The sequence below is a fragment of the Lithobates pipiens genome, unplaced genomic scaffold, assembly GCF_037356315.1.
Source record: "Lithobates pipiens isolate NorthernLeopardFrog02 unplaced genomic scaffold, aLitPip1_a1.2 Scaffold_8, whole genome shotgun sequence".
NCBI classification, from domain to species: Eukaryota; Metazoa; Chordata; class Amphibia; order Anura; family Ranidae; genus Lithobates; species Lithobates pipiens.
The window spans coordinates 286,623,549-286,639,970 of record NW_027507903.1 but is presented as its reverse complement, the minus strand read 5'-3'; the positions used below and the strand labels follow the sequence as shown (position 1 = coordinate 286,639,970).

The window sequence follows — 16,422 nt, the reverse complement described above, 5'->3', positions numbered from 1 at the left end:
CAGCAGCTGTCTCAGCCTCTCAGCATGCTGCTATGAGGCTGAGCCAGCCACTCCTCCTTCACAGCCCAGCGCTGCAGTGAGTGCTGGAGGGGCAGAGCACAGAGCAGTGACTGACAGTCAATGCTCTTTGCTCAGACTGGACTGAGAACCAGCAGGGGGCATCTGCAGCATTGCATGGATGCTGCAGCAATAAGGATGAGTATTAATGCTTCATTTTTTTTTTACAATTTCACACTTCTCCTTTAAGGATAAATGACAAGACCGTCCAAAACTAGCATTTGAGTTTTTTGGAAATATTGTAGCTGCTGCAGTAAATACTATCTCCTAGGGACGTTGTATTACCTGTTGGTCCTTGCCCTACTCTATGCTAAAATTAAAACAAAACAAAATAGTTTCACGTATCCTGCCGATGTCTCTAAATTGTAAATTTCATATAAAATGCAATAAAAACAACACACCCTCTTAATAGGTGTGATAGATAATCAGAGCTGGGTACTAGGGTACAAAGATTTCTAGATCAGAGTTCATAGGAGATAAAAATACAGAGCTAGGAAGGGTGGACCTATTAGCTTCCACTACAACGTATACTTCATTTGCTTCAAACTGATAGTGTTATAGATGCAACAGACACACAGACAAGAAAATGTATTTAGTTATTGAATATGCAGTAGTTAATCAGCTTCCCCAGTGCTATAATAACTTACAGTCCTGATGGCATAATAGAGATTCTAAAGTGAATCGAACCAGAATCAAAATCTCCACACATAAAATGCAATAACAGTGCAGCCTTACTTTCTAGGAATAACTGTCATTCTTGTTATTCGCACGTATTCTTTCTGAGCAGAAGTATCAGATCAGTGTCAGTAGTGAAGGATGCCCTATTTCCAGCCTCTACTCATAGCAGAAAACTACCCTATTTCTGAGCTGCTGAAGTAGGGTATAACTGTAAATTAATAAAGTCTTTTGTTTTCTTTCATTTAATCCTGACAAGATCTTTGTTACTTGCCAGTTTTGTGAATGTCTTATCAGCGCACAGTTGAGGAAAGAGTAAGCCAGCCTAACAGTCTGATAATGAGCTGACACTTCTGCACTAACTGGAAAAGAATACAAGTAAACACTAGAACAAATAACAGTCCCTGAAACTAGCTGGCTATACGCTAGTAGATTTTTTAAAGAATGTTCAAAAAAATATTTGTATACAAAGTATTTTTACATTCAAGAAAATGAACATCGATTTGACCCCACTAGCAAATAAAAAAATGAAGCAAATGTTTTTAATATGAAACATTTTGATCAAAATTCTATTATTGTGTAGCCAGCTGAAAAAGAGTGCTCATTTGTGACTGGATTTTTAAATATTTTAACATTCCAAGACTTCAATAAGTTACTGTGATATTTTCTGTACAAGAGGAAATCTATTGCCTTTCCAGCACTGGAATAAAAAAAGTTTGGTGCTAAATGCTGACTGTCAAGAGCAACTCAATCTCCTAGTAAAATAGAAAAAAAATAGGAGATCTTTTTCATTCACATAATATACTTATCAAGATTGAAATATTGGTATTTTATTTATTATATACAGTACTTTAACAAATAACCACTAAAATTAAAGTGAACCAATGATAGGTTTGTGTAAGGATTTAAAAAACGACCCTTAAATTATAATGATTGCATACCTTATTTATGAAAAATGTTCATATGACCCCTTAGGCCCTTTGAGATGGAGCGGAATCCGTCCAAGTGTATCCGCCTGCTCAGCAGGGGATCTCTCTGCTGATTCCCACTGGAGCAGGAGGATGACAGGTCCTTGTCTGCTCTGCTATACAGAGTGGAATCGGACACAGCCCGCTGTTCTCTATGGGGCAGTCGGATGTAAATGGACCGCATGTCCGTTTCTATTGAACTGTCTTCTGATCTGATCAGCCTAATGGATGGTGAATGTATCCCTATCCATATGTTTTTAGCAGATCGGATGCCGCCAGGTAACAGGGCCGTCTTTAATATTGATTGGACCCTGGGCAAAAATTTTCTGGGGTCCCCCCCATGCAATTTCACTCTCCGCCTGCTCTGAGACATACAGAAAATAGCAGCTAGATTTAAAATCAGTTTACTGTATCAGATCAGGCAGCAAATCCGATTGGTTGCCAGGAGTTACAGCATTTCATTACTGCTTACTGACTGGTTTCTAGAGGTTACAGCACATATTACGGCTTACTGATTAGTTGCTAGAGGTTACAGCACATCATCTCCTCACTGCAGGGGAGCATGATATACATATGAATGCCGCCTTTATATACATATCAATGCTGCCGGCTGCAGCTATTTACTTAGTATTGCCACTGCTATTTACATATGAATGATGGTTATTTACATGTAAACACAGGGTCTGCAGATGAGTCATATGTACACAATAATAGGGTAGAGCTGGGCAGCATTAGTAGCAGCACTTCACACTAAGATATCAGGACACAGCACAGACTAAAACTTCAAGGGACAAGGGAATTTAAACCAGGATAGTTGGCAAGTATAAGGCAGCTGTTTTGGGCCCCACAACAATGACAGGGCCCAGGGCAGCTGCCCCTTTTGCCCTGCCTTAAAGACGGCCCTGGCGGACACATGCCCGCTGACATCTGCTACCCCATAGAGAACAATTGATGGTTTGATCGGGTCCACCTGAAAAACAGATAGGCGGATCGCTGGTGTGAAAAGGGCCTTTTTGAGTTTTGTTTATTTTGTCTGAGGCTAAATCTGTAAGGTCCAGGAATTAGATAAAATCTACCCTTGCCGTGGGCACCCCCTGTACTCCTAGAATTATTTGCTTGTTCGGTTCCAGGGCTGCAGCAATGAGTAATACTTTACTCCTCACTCCAGCAGGGTCTCTCCAGCAGTGTGACTGGTTCTGTGAAGCCTCCTCTATAAGTTCTGGCTGTGGTTGCACTCCTGCTTCCTTCACATATAATATTCGATCCCCGGCATTATCGGGGGGCCCGCATGGGATAGGGCAAAGGGCTCTTTGCCTTTGCCTGTTCTCTCCCTTCCCTTAGCAGGTTCTATTGGTGCAATCTCCCTTAGCAACAAGCCGCCATTGGAGGAATTTGGCCGGCTGTTTCTTCGCACCTTCTAACTGCTTATAAAAGCCGGATGCTGCCTTAGCTGCCAGCGACCTGAAGAGGACCAGTCTGCGCTCCCACCCACCCTCCCTCTTTTCATTATTGTTTTATGTCACGGTGCTATTCAGTGGGGGTTCGTCTTCTAGTAGAAGTCTGGAAGGACATGGTGATTGAGATCTGGTATGTGGTGACAGTGTTTTGGGGATACTATTTTAGGGACATTGTGTGAGGACACTGGGTCAGCTCATACTCACTGATCACCAGCTGGCTGCAGCAATCCGCTCTCCTCTCCTCACTGAGAAACTTCCATGTGAGGATAGGAGAGCCGATTGCCTAGTAACTGGCTCTCTATTTACGTCACATGATGGCTGTTATTGGACACAGCCATCATGTGATTAGGAGAGCCAATCACAGAGCCCTCCTGCCAATCGGAGAAGCGACGTGTCCGGTTGACACGGGTGCATCGGGATCGGGCACGAGCGCGATCCCCCTCCTTCTGATGGACGTTCCTGAACGTCCACTCAGAAGGAGGAAGTGCCCACCCGGCCGTAAATGTGCAGTGGCCGGGTGGGAGGTGGTTAAATGAACAAGCTGAAGTTAGAAGCTGGTTGGTTACGATGCACAGCTGCACCAGATATTGCATGCTCCAGTTTCAGTAATTCAACCCCATTGTCTACCTAGCTTTTGTGTATGTATAACAGAGCCCCATAGTTGTTCATGTTACTTCAATGGAAAACTGTTATAAAATAAATAAGTAAAGTGCAATTGCACACCTTGCTCGACTGCTATGTGACTGACTGTCAAGCTATGACCCAAATCAAGACTGACCCAAAACAAGCATACAGAGCCAGGGGCGTAACTAGAAACCTCAGGGCCCCGGTGCAAGAAATCAGGAAGGCCCCCCCCGAAAAGCATGATTTTGATACTATATATTTTTCCACTGTACAACAAAGTAAAACATTTCTGTGCAGCCTGTGTCCCGAGTGAAACCTGTGTCACCAGTGCAGTGGTGGTACTGGAGGGGGGTGGCGGTGGTACTGGAGGGGGATGGTGGTCCTGGAGAGGGGTGGTGGTCCTGGAGGTGGGTGGCGGTGGTACTGGAGGGGGATGATGGTCCTGGAGAGGGGTGGCGGTGGTACTGGAGGTGGTGGCGGTGGTACTGGAGGTGGGTGGTGGTGGTGGTACTGGAGGGGGGCTGGTGGTGGTACTGGAGGTGGGTGGCCGTGGTGGTACTGGAGGGGGATAGTGGTCCTGGAGAGGGGTGGCGGTGGTACTGGAGGGGGATGGTGGTCCTGGAGAGGGGTGGCGGTGGTACTGGAGGTGGGTGGTGGTGGTACTGGAGGTGGGTGGTGGTGGTACTGGAGGGTGGGTGGTGGTACTGGAGGAGGGTGGCGATGGTACTGGAGAGGCATGGTGGTCCTGGAGAGGGGTGGCGGTGGTCCTGGAGAGGGGTGGCAGTGGTACTGGAGGTGGGTGGCATGGTGGTGGTACTGGAGAGGGGGTGGTGGTGGTACTGGAGGTGGGTGGCATGGTGGTGGTACTGGAGAGGGGGTGGCGGTGGTACTGGAGGGGGGGGGGCGGTGGTCCTGGAGGTGGGTGGCGGTGGTACTGAAGGTGGGTGGCACAGTGGTGGTACTGGAGGAGGGGTGGCGGGGGTACGGGGGTACTGGACATCAGGGTTCACAGAGGGCCCCCTTGCTTCAGGATCCCCAGATACCCCCCCTTACATCAGGGTCCCCAGAGAGCCCCCCTTACTTTAGGGTCCCTAGACAGTCACCCCCCCTTAAAGAGGTTTCTCTGTACCTTGCTGGACTCCGCTATGCACCTTGGCCCCCAGCAGATCTCTGTACCCCCCCCCCGCACCTGGGGGGAGGCAACGATCAGCAGCTCTATGATGTTGATGGGCGGCGGGATCTTCCTGAGTCTATACACACACGGGAGAGGGGTCAGCATGGCTGTGAGTGGAGAGCGTGTCTCTCATGTAACAACAGCGCAGAGACACCGGGATTGAAGTTTAATTTTCCCTCGTCCTCTCTCGCACGGGACACAAAACACACAGCTGATCTGCTCCCCCTTTGGCCCCCCCTCCTCTCCTGTGCTCTCTGCGGGAAATGTGAGCTTGTTAGCTTCACACCTGAATGCCCGCGGAGAACACAGGAGGGGGGGGGGGCCGAAGGGGGAGCAGATCAGCTGTGTGTTTTGTGTTCCGTGCAAGAGAGAACGAGGGAAAATTAAACGTCAGTCCCGGTGTCTCTGCGCTGCTGTTACATGAGAGACACGCTCTCCACTCACAGCCCTGTGGATAGCAACCACGCCGGGCCCCCCCCCACAGTGAGGGAATTCCAGGGCCCAGTCACAACTGCGACTGTTGCGACCCTGATAATTCCGCCACTGTACAGAGCAGTCATCTCTGCTCGCTGGCTTTATACTTGTTCAAGGTCAGGGATCCAGAAAGCAATGAAACAGAGAATAGGATATCAATCTAGCATTTTTAGAAGTAGGTTATCAATGGCAGCCCACACATTTTCCTTGTGACATTTTCCTAACCCAAGGCTAAAATTAGATATGGTAAACTTACTCAGGAACTGGAAGAGCACTTAGGCCTCATGCACACAGTGTTTAGTCCCAGTGCATGGGGGAAAGTGGAAGGCTGGATGGTGCAATGAGCGGTGTTTAGGTGCGGGCAGTAGTAGGCTGGAGTAGTAATTATGTTTAGGGCAGTATGGGCCCAGAACTTAAGTTTGTGTTCCAGGCATTTGTCTCTTGGCATATACTGCCCTAAAGGCTAAAAGCTGTAGCAGCTTTTAGCCTTTCATAGATTTTAACAGGCTGCTGGCAGTGGGGCTGGGCAGTGTTCCTGTGCCTTCCGCCAGCACCTGAACATCGGAGTCTCATACACTCAGGATAAACGCTCAGCGTGCATGAGGCCTTGACAGCCTCAGACCAGGCAGTTCAGGGGGCAGTAACTTTTACATCTGGAGGGCGGTTGTTGGGGTCTCTTATACTGTATCTGACTCAGAGTTATCCTCAGATAAATGAAGTAAAGCTAAATGAGCGGCAGTATATTTCATGATTAGGTCTATATAATAATAATAATAATAATAATAATAATAATAATAAATTATACAATGCAACCCCCTGTATAAACCCAATCAAACCTACTTCTCTGTTCTTCTGTAAGAAATATGTACACATTTCAGATGAGTATGTCCTTAGATCATTACAGAGTACAACGTCCCCAGATATTTAATTTCCTACATAAATACTCCTCTGATCATTACCTTTCACACTCACTAAAGGCAGCCAATGAATCTAGCTTCTTGTTGATCACTCGCTGATTCGTTTTTTTGGTTAATGTCGATGAAGCTGTACACACGGAGAAATCAAGTTTTGTTGCATAGGGCTCAAATTCCAAATCCTTGAAAGATTAAAAAGCCAGAAATGTATTGGGTGAAATAATATTCACTTAAAGGGGAACCTATGCATGTGAATTTCATTTTGTTCTGTTATAATAATGTGGCTGATAGAGTGCTTGAACATTATGGAAGGTATAATGCATATGAAACATCTTGTAGCAATAAATAGGGATAATTCTGATCACTTTCAAAACATGTGGGCATCATAGACATCTAGAAACTCCCAACACTATGAAGATCACTTTGTTCATTTCTTAATTTTCTAAACTGCCAGCAAAATCCTTTGTTACAGTTCTCCATATGCTGTATTTATAAACAATGTAATCGGGGTTTACATGCATAGAGCCACACAGAATATATGGCTTCTGTTGGCCACCAGCACTGCTCAGATAGATACTAGGACACAGGTGGCTTTTGCCATCTCCAGCCTAACAATGGAGGATCCTGACATAAAACAGTCAGTTCTCCATCAGGTCTCCTCTTAAAGCTCGTTGGAGGAGAACTTTTGGTCTGTATATTATTTATTAGCTGGTCCAATCAAATTGTACATAGGAAAAATGGCTCCTCCCACCAGCTGTCAGAGTAGACCTGATGGGATATACATGGGGGTGAAGCCAGAATAGTTTTGAAGTTTTATAGTTCCCCATCAGGTCCCATCCAGGCAGGTAGGAGGAGCCAATTCTGTACAAGTGAAATTTGATTGGCTGAGCCATCAGAGTGGACCCGATAGGGTATACCACAAGCTAGATAGCCACTAGCTCCTCTACTTTTACAGCCAATGAATGAATGACCGACACGTCAAATCAATAGTGTATAATCAATTACACTGTTTACACAATATTGATGTTTGCATTTCAGACATAAGCAGCAGAAGTAGCCAAAAGGGCTGCTGTACACTGTATGCCAGTATGCATGTAAATGCTACACAAATGTTTACATGCATACATTGTTAATTATGGCTGAATGTATGACCCTTGTGTCCTACTTTTGTTTTTCAACGCTGCAAAAACAATAGAACAAATTTAAGTTGCCAGACTCAGTCGTGTGCCTAGATACATAGGTGTAGCACCCTCCTTGCTAGGCTGCTAGGTACATTTAGTTTTCGGCTTCTGCCATAATCACAGTGATTGTTTAGATCTACCTCTTGGAGAAGCTTCTAGATCTTAGGGCAGGAAAATACAGGTGTCCAGCCTGCATATTCAGCAGGGCCTACCCAATCCCTGCGGAGGTATGCCTAGATGGTAGTTTGGTTGCTGTTAAATAGTCTGAAACCCTGAAGAGACTGTCTTTCCCATTTCACCTAGGGACTGACTATGAGCCAGGACTTTGTGAGTAGAGCCTCTATGCTACTTACACCTGCATGGTCTTCAGCTGTGCACCCATAGACTGTCCAACTCTTAACTACATGTGCTACATAGTCCTGCATGGTCTTCAGCTGTGCACCCATAGACTGTCCAAGTCTTAACTACTTGTGCTACATACTTCTGCATGGTCTCCAGACTATACTAGACAATTGGTCCTTGTACTACTGCTACTGACCAAGAAGTTTCCTCCTCAAGCTGTGGTAAGCGTTTTTGGAGTATCTCACACCCAGGGCTCGAGTCCTGCGGGAACGGTGTCCCTGCACTTTTTTCACAGCAGGAACGCCGTTCCCTTTGCAGGACTAGAGCCGCCGGAGCCGAATGTCGAGATTCATGCAGAGTAGCGCAGGAAGCGTTTATCTGTAGTAAGTTTTCTCTCATGTTACGCAGCGCTGTTCTCTCCCTGGTGGCCCCTCCTCTCTTCTCGTCTATCCCAGATGATGTCGCAAGCCAATGGGGATAGACGAGAAGAGAGGAGGGGCCGTCGGGGAGCGAACAGCGCTGCGTGACATGAGAGAAAACTTACTACAGACAAATGCTTCCTGCGCTACTCTGCAAGCTGCCTGATAAGATCCCCTGATGTGCCCTGTAATGTGCCCCCTGATGTTCCCCGAGCCCTGATGTGCTATGTGCCCCATGCCCTGTGCCCCATGCCCTGATGTGCTATGTGCCCTGTGGCCTGATGTGCTATGTGCCCCATGCCCTGTGCCCTAATGTGCCCCATACCCTGATGTACTATGTGCCCCAATGTGCCCTGATGTGCAATGTGCCCCATAATGTGCCCTGATGTGCTATGTGCACCGTGCCCTGATGTGATATGTGCCCTGTGCCCTGATGTGCCATGTGGCCTGATGTGCCCCATGCCCTAATGTGCTCTGATGTGCCATGTGCCCCGTGCCCTGATGTGCCATGTGGCTTGATGTGCCCCATGCCCTGAGGTGCCCCATGCCCTGATGTGCCCCAATGTCCTTTTTTTTGGTGGGGGAGTGGATCTTGGGTGGGAGTTCCCACACTTTTTTCCCCCGGGACTTGACCCCTGCTCACACCCCACTACCCTTTCCTGTTATAAGTTTCATTCAGCAATAAATTACAAAAAGACTTTGCCTAGACTTATTTCTGAGACTGTTGCTGTGTGTCTGGCTGCCTCTGTGTGGGAGAGAACCTGTGTGATGTACAGCGGCTCCTTCAGGGGGAGCGCTACATTGGCTTAATTAGTGCTGGGTTTGTATGCATACAAAACTATTTGCTGTACACCTCTGAACCCAGCATTCTCTACATCAATGTGAATGAGCCCTTCAACACAAATGCACGTATGGCAGGCCTTTTCTGCTTCTCCCGCACATTCTAGTAATCTGATATCTTTATACTGACATTCCCTATTTTGCCATATGTTTACGTCTTCCTTTACTGATTTATTCCTATTTACATGTGTTGTAGTGTATATATTTTGTACAACTTGTACTTAGTGTACTTTATTCTGTAAAAAATGTTTCATTGTGCTCCTATTAATTCAATTTGTTTAAAAATGTGACTGACACAAGACAAATGTCCCCTTTTTTTTTAAAGAAAAGATGGGGAAACAGATTATGTAATACCCTCATATACAGTTAAATTAAAGAGGAAGTAAAGGCACTTTTTTTGCATAGCATACTAGCCCATTATGAATAACTTACCTGAGAACGAAGCCCCCGAAGCGGTCTTCCTCCTTTATCTTCACCGCTGCCATGTATTCCAGAGTGACTTCCGGGTCTCGCTGCTCCGGCGCTGTGATTCGCCGGAGCCGCAATGACGTCACTCCCACGCATGCGCACAGGAGCCGACACAAGCGGCATATCGTCGGGATCTGCAGCGTGCTCAGTGTGCCTGCGAGCTGTTGTCTACAGCGCATGCGCTGTAGACATCGGTGCCTGTCTTTTTGTAAATATCTCCTAAACCGTGTAGGTTTAGAAGATATTAGTTGGACCTACAGGTAAGCCTTAATCTAGGCTTACCTGTAGGTCAAAGTGGTTTGTAAGGGTTTACAACCACTTTAAGGCTGCTACAATATTTTTATAGTACTTGCACTGGGCTGGTATCAGGATGCTAATACAGACAAATCTATTTTTCTTGGCTACAACAGATAGGAGAAAGAAAACAGATGGCATACCTGGTCAAACCTCAGGTGGTTTGTGGAAAGGTTCTTAACAAGTTCTGTATACACTTCCTCTAGCTCCTGCCCGACGTACAAATTTCTATCCAGCTTCTTCACAGTAGCAGATTCAATCTGGAACAAACATTGGTTTTTACAGAGGCAGATGTCAAAATCTAGGACTTATTTGACATAATTAGAGCTAGCAATACATTCACAAATTCAGAATAAACATATATATCCCTCAAGCATCCTCCATTCTTCTGATATTCTGAGCATGTCGTGTAATCTACCTATCAATGCCTGGAAGGCAGATAAATGAGAGTGCTCAGTTCTCTTTACCTCCATATTGACCTAGAGTGATGCCAATACCTTTTCTTAGTTGATGCACCATACTGCAGTTAGAGCATTACCTGGATGAAGGGTTAGGATGGACTACTGCTGGATTAAACTGCATTACATGTAAGCCCTCAAGCAGAGCAGCTTTCAAAACATGCCTCAATTTTGCACATGTGATTAGGCGCATCAAGTGTTTGGGTCAGAATATCCATTTATTCTGGCCATCAGAATGAGAGAGCGCTCAAATGCTAAAGGCTCTAGATTTTTTTCTGCCTCTAAGGCCTCATGTGCACTGAACGTTTTTAAAGTGGGTGTTAGGGGCACTTAGCTTTTTTTTCCCCCTCTAAGCTCCCCCTGCATGTTAGCCATAGGCGTGCACAAGGGGTGTGACTGAGCACACCCTAATAACTATGTGCAGTGCCTATTCCCCCTACTGCCCAGGCTTCAACCCTTGTTGGCCCCCCTGCCCGGCAGTGCTGCTGGCTTACCTCCTCTCCTCTCCCGCCAGCTGCTCTGGGGTAGTGATGGACGAACTTCCGACGGGACGTTTCGCGAACGCGAAACGCGAACGGACACAAACGTTCGCGAAAACGACCGTTCGCCGCGGGCTCCATTGACTTCAATGGGAGGCGAATTTCGCAAACCTTTAGGTCGAATTTGCGGCCACGGGGTAATTATTAGGGGGTAGCACGTAGTCCCACCACCTGGACAATAGCATAATACATGTATGAGGTGAATTTGGGATCGATAACTACAAGCATTTTTTTTTTATTTGGGAAATTGTTCTGACAATTCAGGACTATGGAGCTAATGAAGGCAATGGAGGAGAGGGAAGGTCAGGGACCAGGGTAGGCAAACAAGAGGGTGCAGGAGATACAGAGCACTGACAGCAGCACCGTAATACAGAGCACTGACATCAGCACCGTGACATACAGCGCTGACAGCAGCTCCGTGACATACAGCGCTGACAGCAGCTCCGTGACATACAGCGCTGACAGCAGCTCCGTGACATACAGCGCTGACAGCAGCTCCGTGACATACAGCGCTGACAGCAGCTCCGTGACATACAGCGCTGACAGCAGCACCGTGACATACAGCGCTGACAGCAGCTCCGTGACATACAGCGCTGACAGCAGCTCCGTGACATACAGCGCTGACAGCAGCTCCGTGACATACAGCACTGACAGCAGCTCCGTGACATACAGCGCTGACAGCAGCTCCGTGACATACAGCGCTGACAGCAGCACCGTGACATACAGCGCTGACAGCAGCTCCGTGACATACAGCGCTGACAGCAGCTCCGTGACATACAGCGCTGACAGCAGCTCCGTGACATACAGCGCTGACAGCAGCTCCGTGACATACAGCGCTGACAGCAGCTCCGTGACATACAGCGCTGACAGCAGCTCCGTGACATACAGCGCTGACAGCAGCTCCGTGACATACAGCGCTGACAGCAGCTCCGTGACATACAGCGCTGACAGCAGCTCCGTGACATACAGCGCTGACAGCAGCTCCGTGACATACAGCGCTGACAGCAGCACCGTAAGCAGCCCCAGGAGGAAGTCAGCACAGCACAGGGATGGTGTGATCCCCTCATAATAAGAACCCCCAGGAGGAAGTCAGCACAGCACAGGGATGGTGGGAGCCCCTCATAATAAGAACACCCAGGAGGAAGTCAGCACAGCACAGGGATGGTGGGAACCCCTCATAATAAGCAGCCCCAGTAGAAATATGACACCGCTCAACCTCTTCAAAGAGGAGGGTAGGGGCATATAGTACGGTGTGCTTTTTTGGGTCAGGGAAGTGAGCCAAATGAATTAAGAAGGTCTGTGTGCTTGATTCCAAAAATTGTTTATAGACATATACATGGTCTACTGATCACATGTGTTGAATTCCTCCGAGATCCATGCCTCATTCATTTTTAGAAATGTGAGGTAGTTAACACTGTGGTGAGCTAGGCGAGTACGCTTATCGGTCACAATCCCCCCTGCTGCGCTGAACGTCCTTTCGGACAGGACACTGGATGAGGGGCAAGCCAACAGTTCGATTGCAAATTGGGCAAGCTCTGGCCAGAGGTCAAGCCTGCCCACCCAGTAGTCTAGGGGTTCATCACTCCTCAGAGCGTCCACATCGGCCGTTAACCCAATGTAGTCGGACACCTGACGGTCTAGGCGTTCCCTGATGCTGGATCCGGATGACACCTGTCGATGGGTCGGCTGAAAGAATGACCTCATATCCGAAGTCACCAACACATCTTCAAACCGGCCTCTTCTTGCAGGCGCTGTTGGATTGGTACCCGCAAATCCTTCTCTGGGAGTGGGAATTGCTCCTCTGCCAGCGCACGCAAAAGCAGAATGCAGCATTTCTCGAAGCAAGGCCTGGAAGTGCTGCATTCTGACAGCCCTCTGCGACGGCGGTAACATTTCCGCCATTTTGTGTTTGTACCGGGGGTCTAAGTACGTTGCCACCCAGTACTGGTCCTTGACCCTCATGCTTTTTATACGGGGGTCCCTATTAAAACACTGGAGCATGAAGGCCCCCATTTGCACTAAAGTGGAAGCGGTGTGGTGGCCTGGCTCCTGCTCATCATCCAGGATAATGTCGTCCTCTTCATTCTCCTCTCCCCATCCTCGCACAACAGGGATCCCAGAAAGGTTTAAAGCATGCTCTTCTTGCTCCTGCTCATCCGCCCCGGCACCATCCTCCTCTGACTCCTCATCAGACTCCTGTTGTTGACTTGTCTCAGATAGAGTAGCCCCCCCTGGGAATTCATCCAGCATTGCGACTTCCTCATCTTCCCGCTCCTGCTCCTCCACAGCCTGATCAATGACACGACGCAATGCACGCTCCAGAAAGAAGGCATAAGGTACCATGTCACTGATGGCGCCATGGCTGCGACTGACCAGTTTGGTGATCTCCTCAAATGGCCGCAGAAGTCTGCATGTGTCGCGCATGAGCAGCCACTGGCGCGGTGAAAAAAAACCCAGCTCCCCAGAACCGTTTCTTTCGCAGAGTTCATACAGGTAGACGTTAACTGCACGTTTCTGCTGGAGCAGCCTATCAAGCATATAGAAGGTTGAGTTCCATCGCGTCGGGCAATCGCAAATAAGACGTCTGACCGGCAGATGGTGTCGCCGCTGAATGTCAGCAAGGCGAGCCATGGCCGTGTAAGATCTTCTGAAATGGGCCGAGATTTTCCTTGCCTGCCGCAAGATGTCCTGGACCCCAGGGTATTTGACAAGGAATCGCTGCACGACCAAGTTTAAGACGTGTGCCATGCACGGCACGTGCGTGATTTTGCCCTGTTTCAATGCGCTAAGCAGATTGGCACCGTTGTCACACACCACTTTACCAACTGTCAAATTGAGCGGTGTTAGCCACTCATCTGCCTGTGAACGCAAAGCTGAAAGGAGTGCCGGGCCAGTGTGGCTCTTTGCTTCCAGGCACAACAGACGCAGCACGGCATGGCAACGTCTCACCTGGCATGTGGAATAGGTTCTGGGGAGCTTGGGCGGTGCAGTGGAAGAGACGCTAGCAGCGGAAAAGGAGGAGGCAGCTGAGGAGGAGAGGGAGGAGGATGGAGTAGGAGGAGGAGAAGAAGAGTCAGGCCTGCATGCAATCCGTGGCGGTAAAACCAAATCTACACGGGTGCCACGGGTTACATGCTTGACGGCCGTCAGAAGGTTCACCCAGTGGGCAGTAAAACTGATATACCTTCCCTGCCCGTGTTTGCTAGACCACGTGTCTGTGGTCAGATGTATCTTGGCACCGACACTGTGTGCCAGAGATACATTCACTTGCCGCTGAACATGGCCATATAGCTCTGGGATGCCCTTCTCTGAGAAATACTTCCTTCCTGGGACCTTCCATTGTGGTGTTCCAATGGCCACAAATTTGCGAAAGGCCTCCGAGTCCACCAGTTTATATGGCAGTAGTTGGCGGGCTATGAGTTCTGACAAGCCAGCCGCCAACCGTTGGGCAAGAGGGTTATCCGGCGTCATCATTTTTTTACGCTCAAACATTAGGCCCACGGAAGCCTGCCTTTTTGCAGAAAAATGTGAGCTTGGCGTGATGGAAGGTGGAGTGGAGGACAATTGTGAGGAGAGAGGAGAAGGAGAAGTAGAAGACGAGGCTGGACGGTGAGAGCCTGCAGTGTGGCTTTGTGTGTTCCGTTGCTCCCACTGGGCTCGGTGATGGCTGCTCATGTGCCTTCTTAAGGCGGTCGTCCCTAGGTGAGTATTGGGCTTACCGCGACTAACGCGTTGACTGCAAAGATTGCAGATGGCAACGCTATTGTCAGCAGCGGACACGTTAAAAAAAGCCCACACTGCGGAGCCATGTGCCGGTGTCCTGGGAGCGCCAGATGTGACCGTACATGGTCGATGACTCGCTCCTGATACATTTGCAGTCTGCTTTGTCCCTGCTGTGCAATGTAAGTCATTGCTGCTTCTCCTCCCTATCTGCTGGTCCATATCTCCCTCTGAACTCCCCTCCTCTTCCTCTCTTGTGGGCACCCACGTGACATCACTAGACACGTCATCATCAACGTCACCTTCCCCACCGCTATAAGTAGAGTAGGCAGCAACACCGGGGACCAACCTCCTCCTTGGGCTGATCTGGGTACTGGCGTCAGACTGCTGAGTAGCGCTTGTTGCTACCTCCTCTTCCTGATCCAATACCAAGAGTGGCTGCGCATCAGAAATGTCCTCTTGATATGGATCGGAAAATAATTCCAGTGACTCAAGCGGAAGGTATGTGGTGGTGGTGGTGGTGGTCGTGTTGTTGGTGGTAGTGTCTTTGGGGGTGCACATAGCAGAGAGTGAAGAAGAGGGTGCAGATCGAGAGGATGAGGAGGGTGCAGAAGAGTAAGGCTGAGCGAGCCACTCAACCAAGTCTGGTGCATCCTTTAAAGTAATTGAACGCACCTTCTGCAACTTCCCACTTTGGCTCAAGCCTGTTGCTCCTGCCCTACCCCTACCACCCCTGCGGAAGGGCCTGCCTCTTCCTCTGCATGTCATTTTTTAAATGACCCTGTGACAAAACTCTTAGTCCCTATACCGCTGAAGGACTGCTGCAGTATAGGTGAGCGGTCAGCAGTGGTGCACGTCAACCCTATCTATTGTGGACCGATAGCGGTCCTTACAGAACAGCAGACTGTACCGCACTCAAGCCTATGTACCGTAGCACCCTATACCAAGTTACCAGTCCTTATAAGAACTTTTGTGGACCAAGCAGGTTGTGTATTAGTGTTTAGCAGACTGTACGTCAGTCCCTATACCGCTGAAGGACTGCTGCAGTATAGGGCAGCGGTCAGCAGTGGTGCACGTCAACCCTATCTATTGTGGACCGATAGCGGTCCTTACAGAACAGCAGACTGTACCGCACTCAAGCCTATGTACCGTAGCACCCTATACCAAGTTACCAGTCCTTATAAGAACTTTTGTGGACCAAGCAGGTTGTGTATTAGTGTTTAGCAGACTGTACGTCAGTCCCTATACCGCTGAAGGACTGCTGCAGTATAGGGCAGCGGTCAGCAGTGGTGCACGTCAACCCTATCTATTGTGGACCGATAGCGGTCCTTACAGAACAGCAGACTGTACCGCACTCAAGCCTATGTACCGTAGCACCCTATACCAAGTTACCAGTCCTTATAAGAACTTTTGTGGAACAAGCAGGTTGTGTGTTAGTGATTAGCAGACTGTACGTCAGTCCCTATACCGCTGAAGGACTGCTGCAGTATAGGTGAGCGGTCAGCAGTGGTGCACGTCAACCCTATCTATTGTGGACCGATAGCGGTCCTTACAGAACAGCAGACTGTACCGCACTCAAGCCTATGTACCGTAGCACCCTATACCAAGTTACCAGTCCTTATAAGAACTTTTGTGGACCAAGCAGGTTGTGTATTAGTGTTTAGCAGACTGTACGTCAGTCCCTATACCGCTGAAGGACTGCTGCAGTATAGGGCAGCGGTCAGCAGTGGTGCACGTCAACCCTATCTATTGTGGACCGATAGCGGTCCTTACAGAACAGCAGACTGTACCGCACTCAAGCCTATGTACCGTAGCACC

General features: G+C 48.6%; 1 protein-coding gene across 4 annotated transcripts in view; it reads right to left on the bottom strand.

Moving 5' to 3' along the window:
- Nucleotides 1–16,422, bottom strand: part of CCDC87 (coiled-coil domain containing 87) — a 127,770-nt gene that overhangs the window by 61,691 nt on the left and 49,657 nt on the right. For all 4 annotated transcript variants that reach the window (XM_077472316.1, XM_077472313.1, XM_077472314.1 and 1 more), the window contains 2 exons: nt 10,031–10,147; nt 6,389–6,525 (listed from right to left, as the gene is read on the bottom strand). In XM_077472316.1, coding sequence (XP_077328442.1) covers nt 6,389–6,525; nt 10,031–10,147 — 254 coding nt within the window. The remainder of the gene's footprint in view (nt 1–6,388; nt 6,526–10,030; nt 10,148–16,422) is intronic.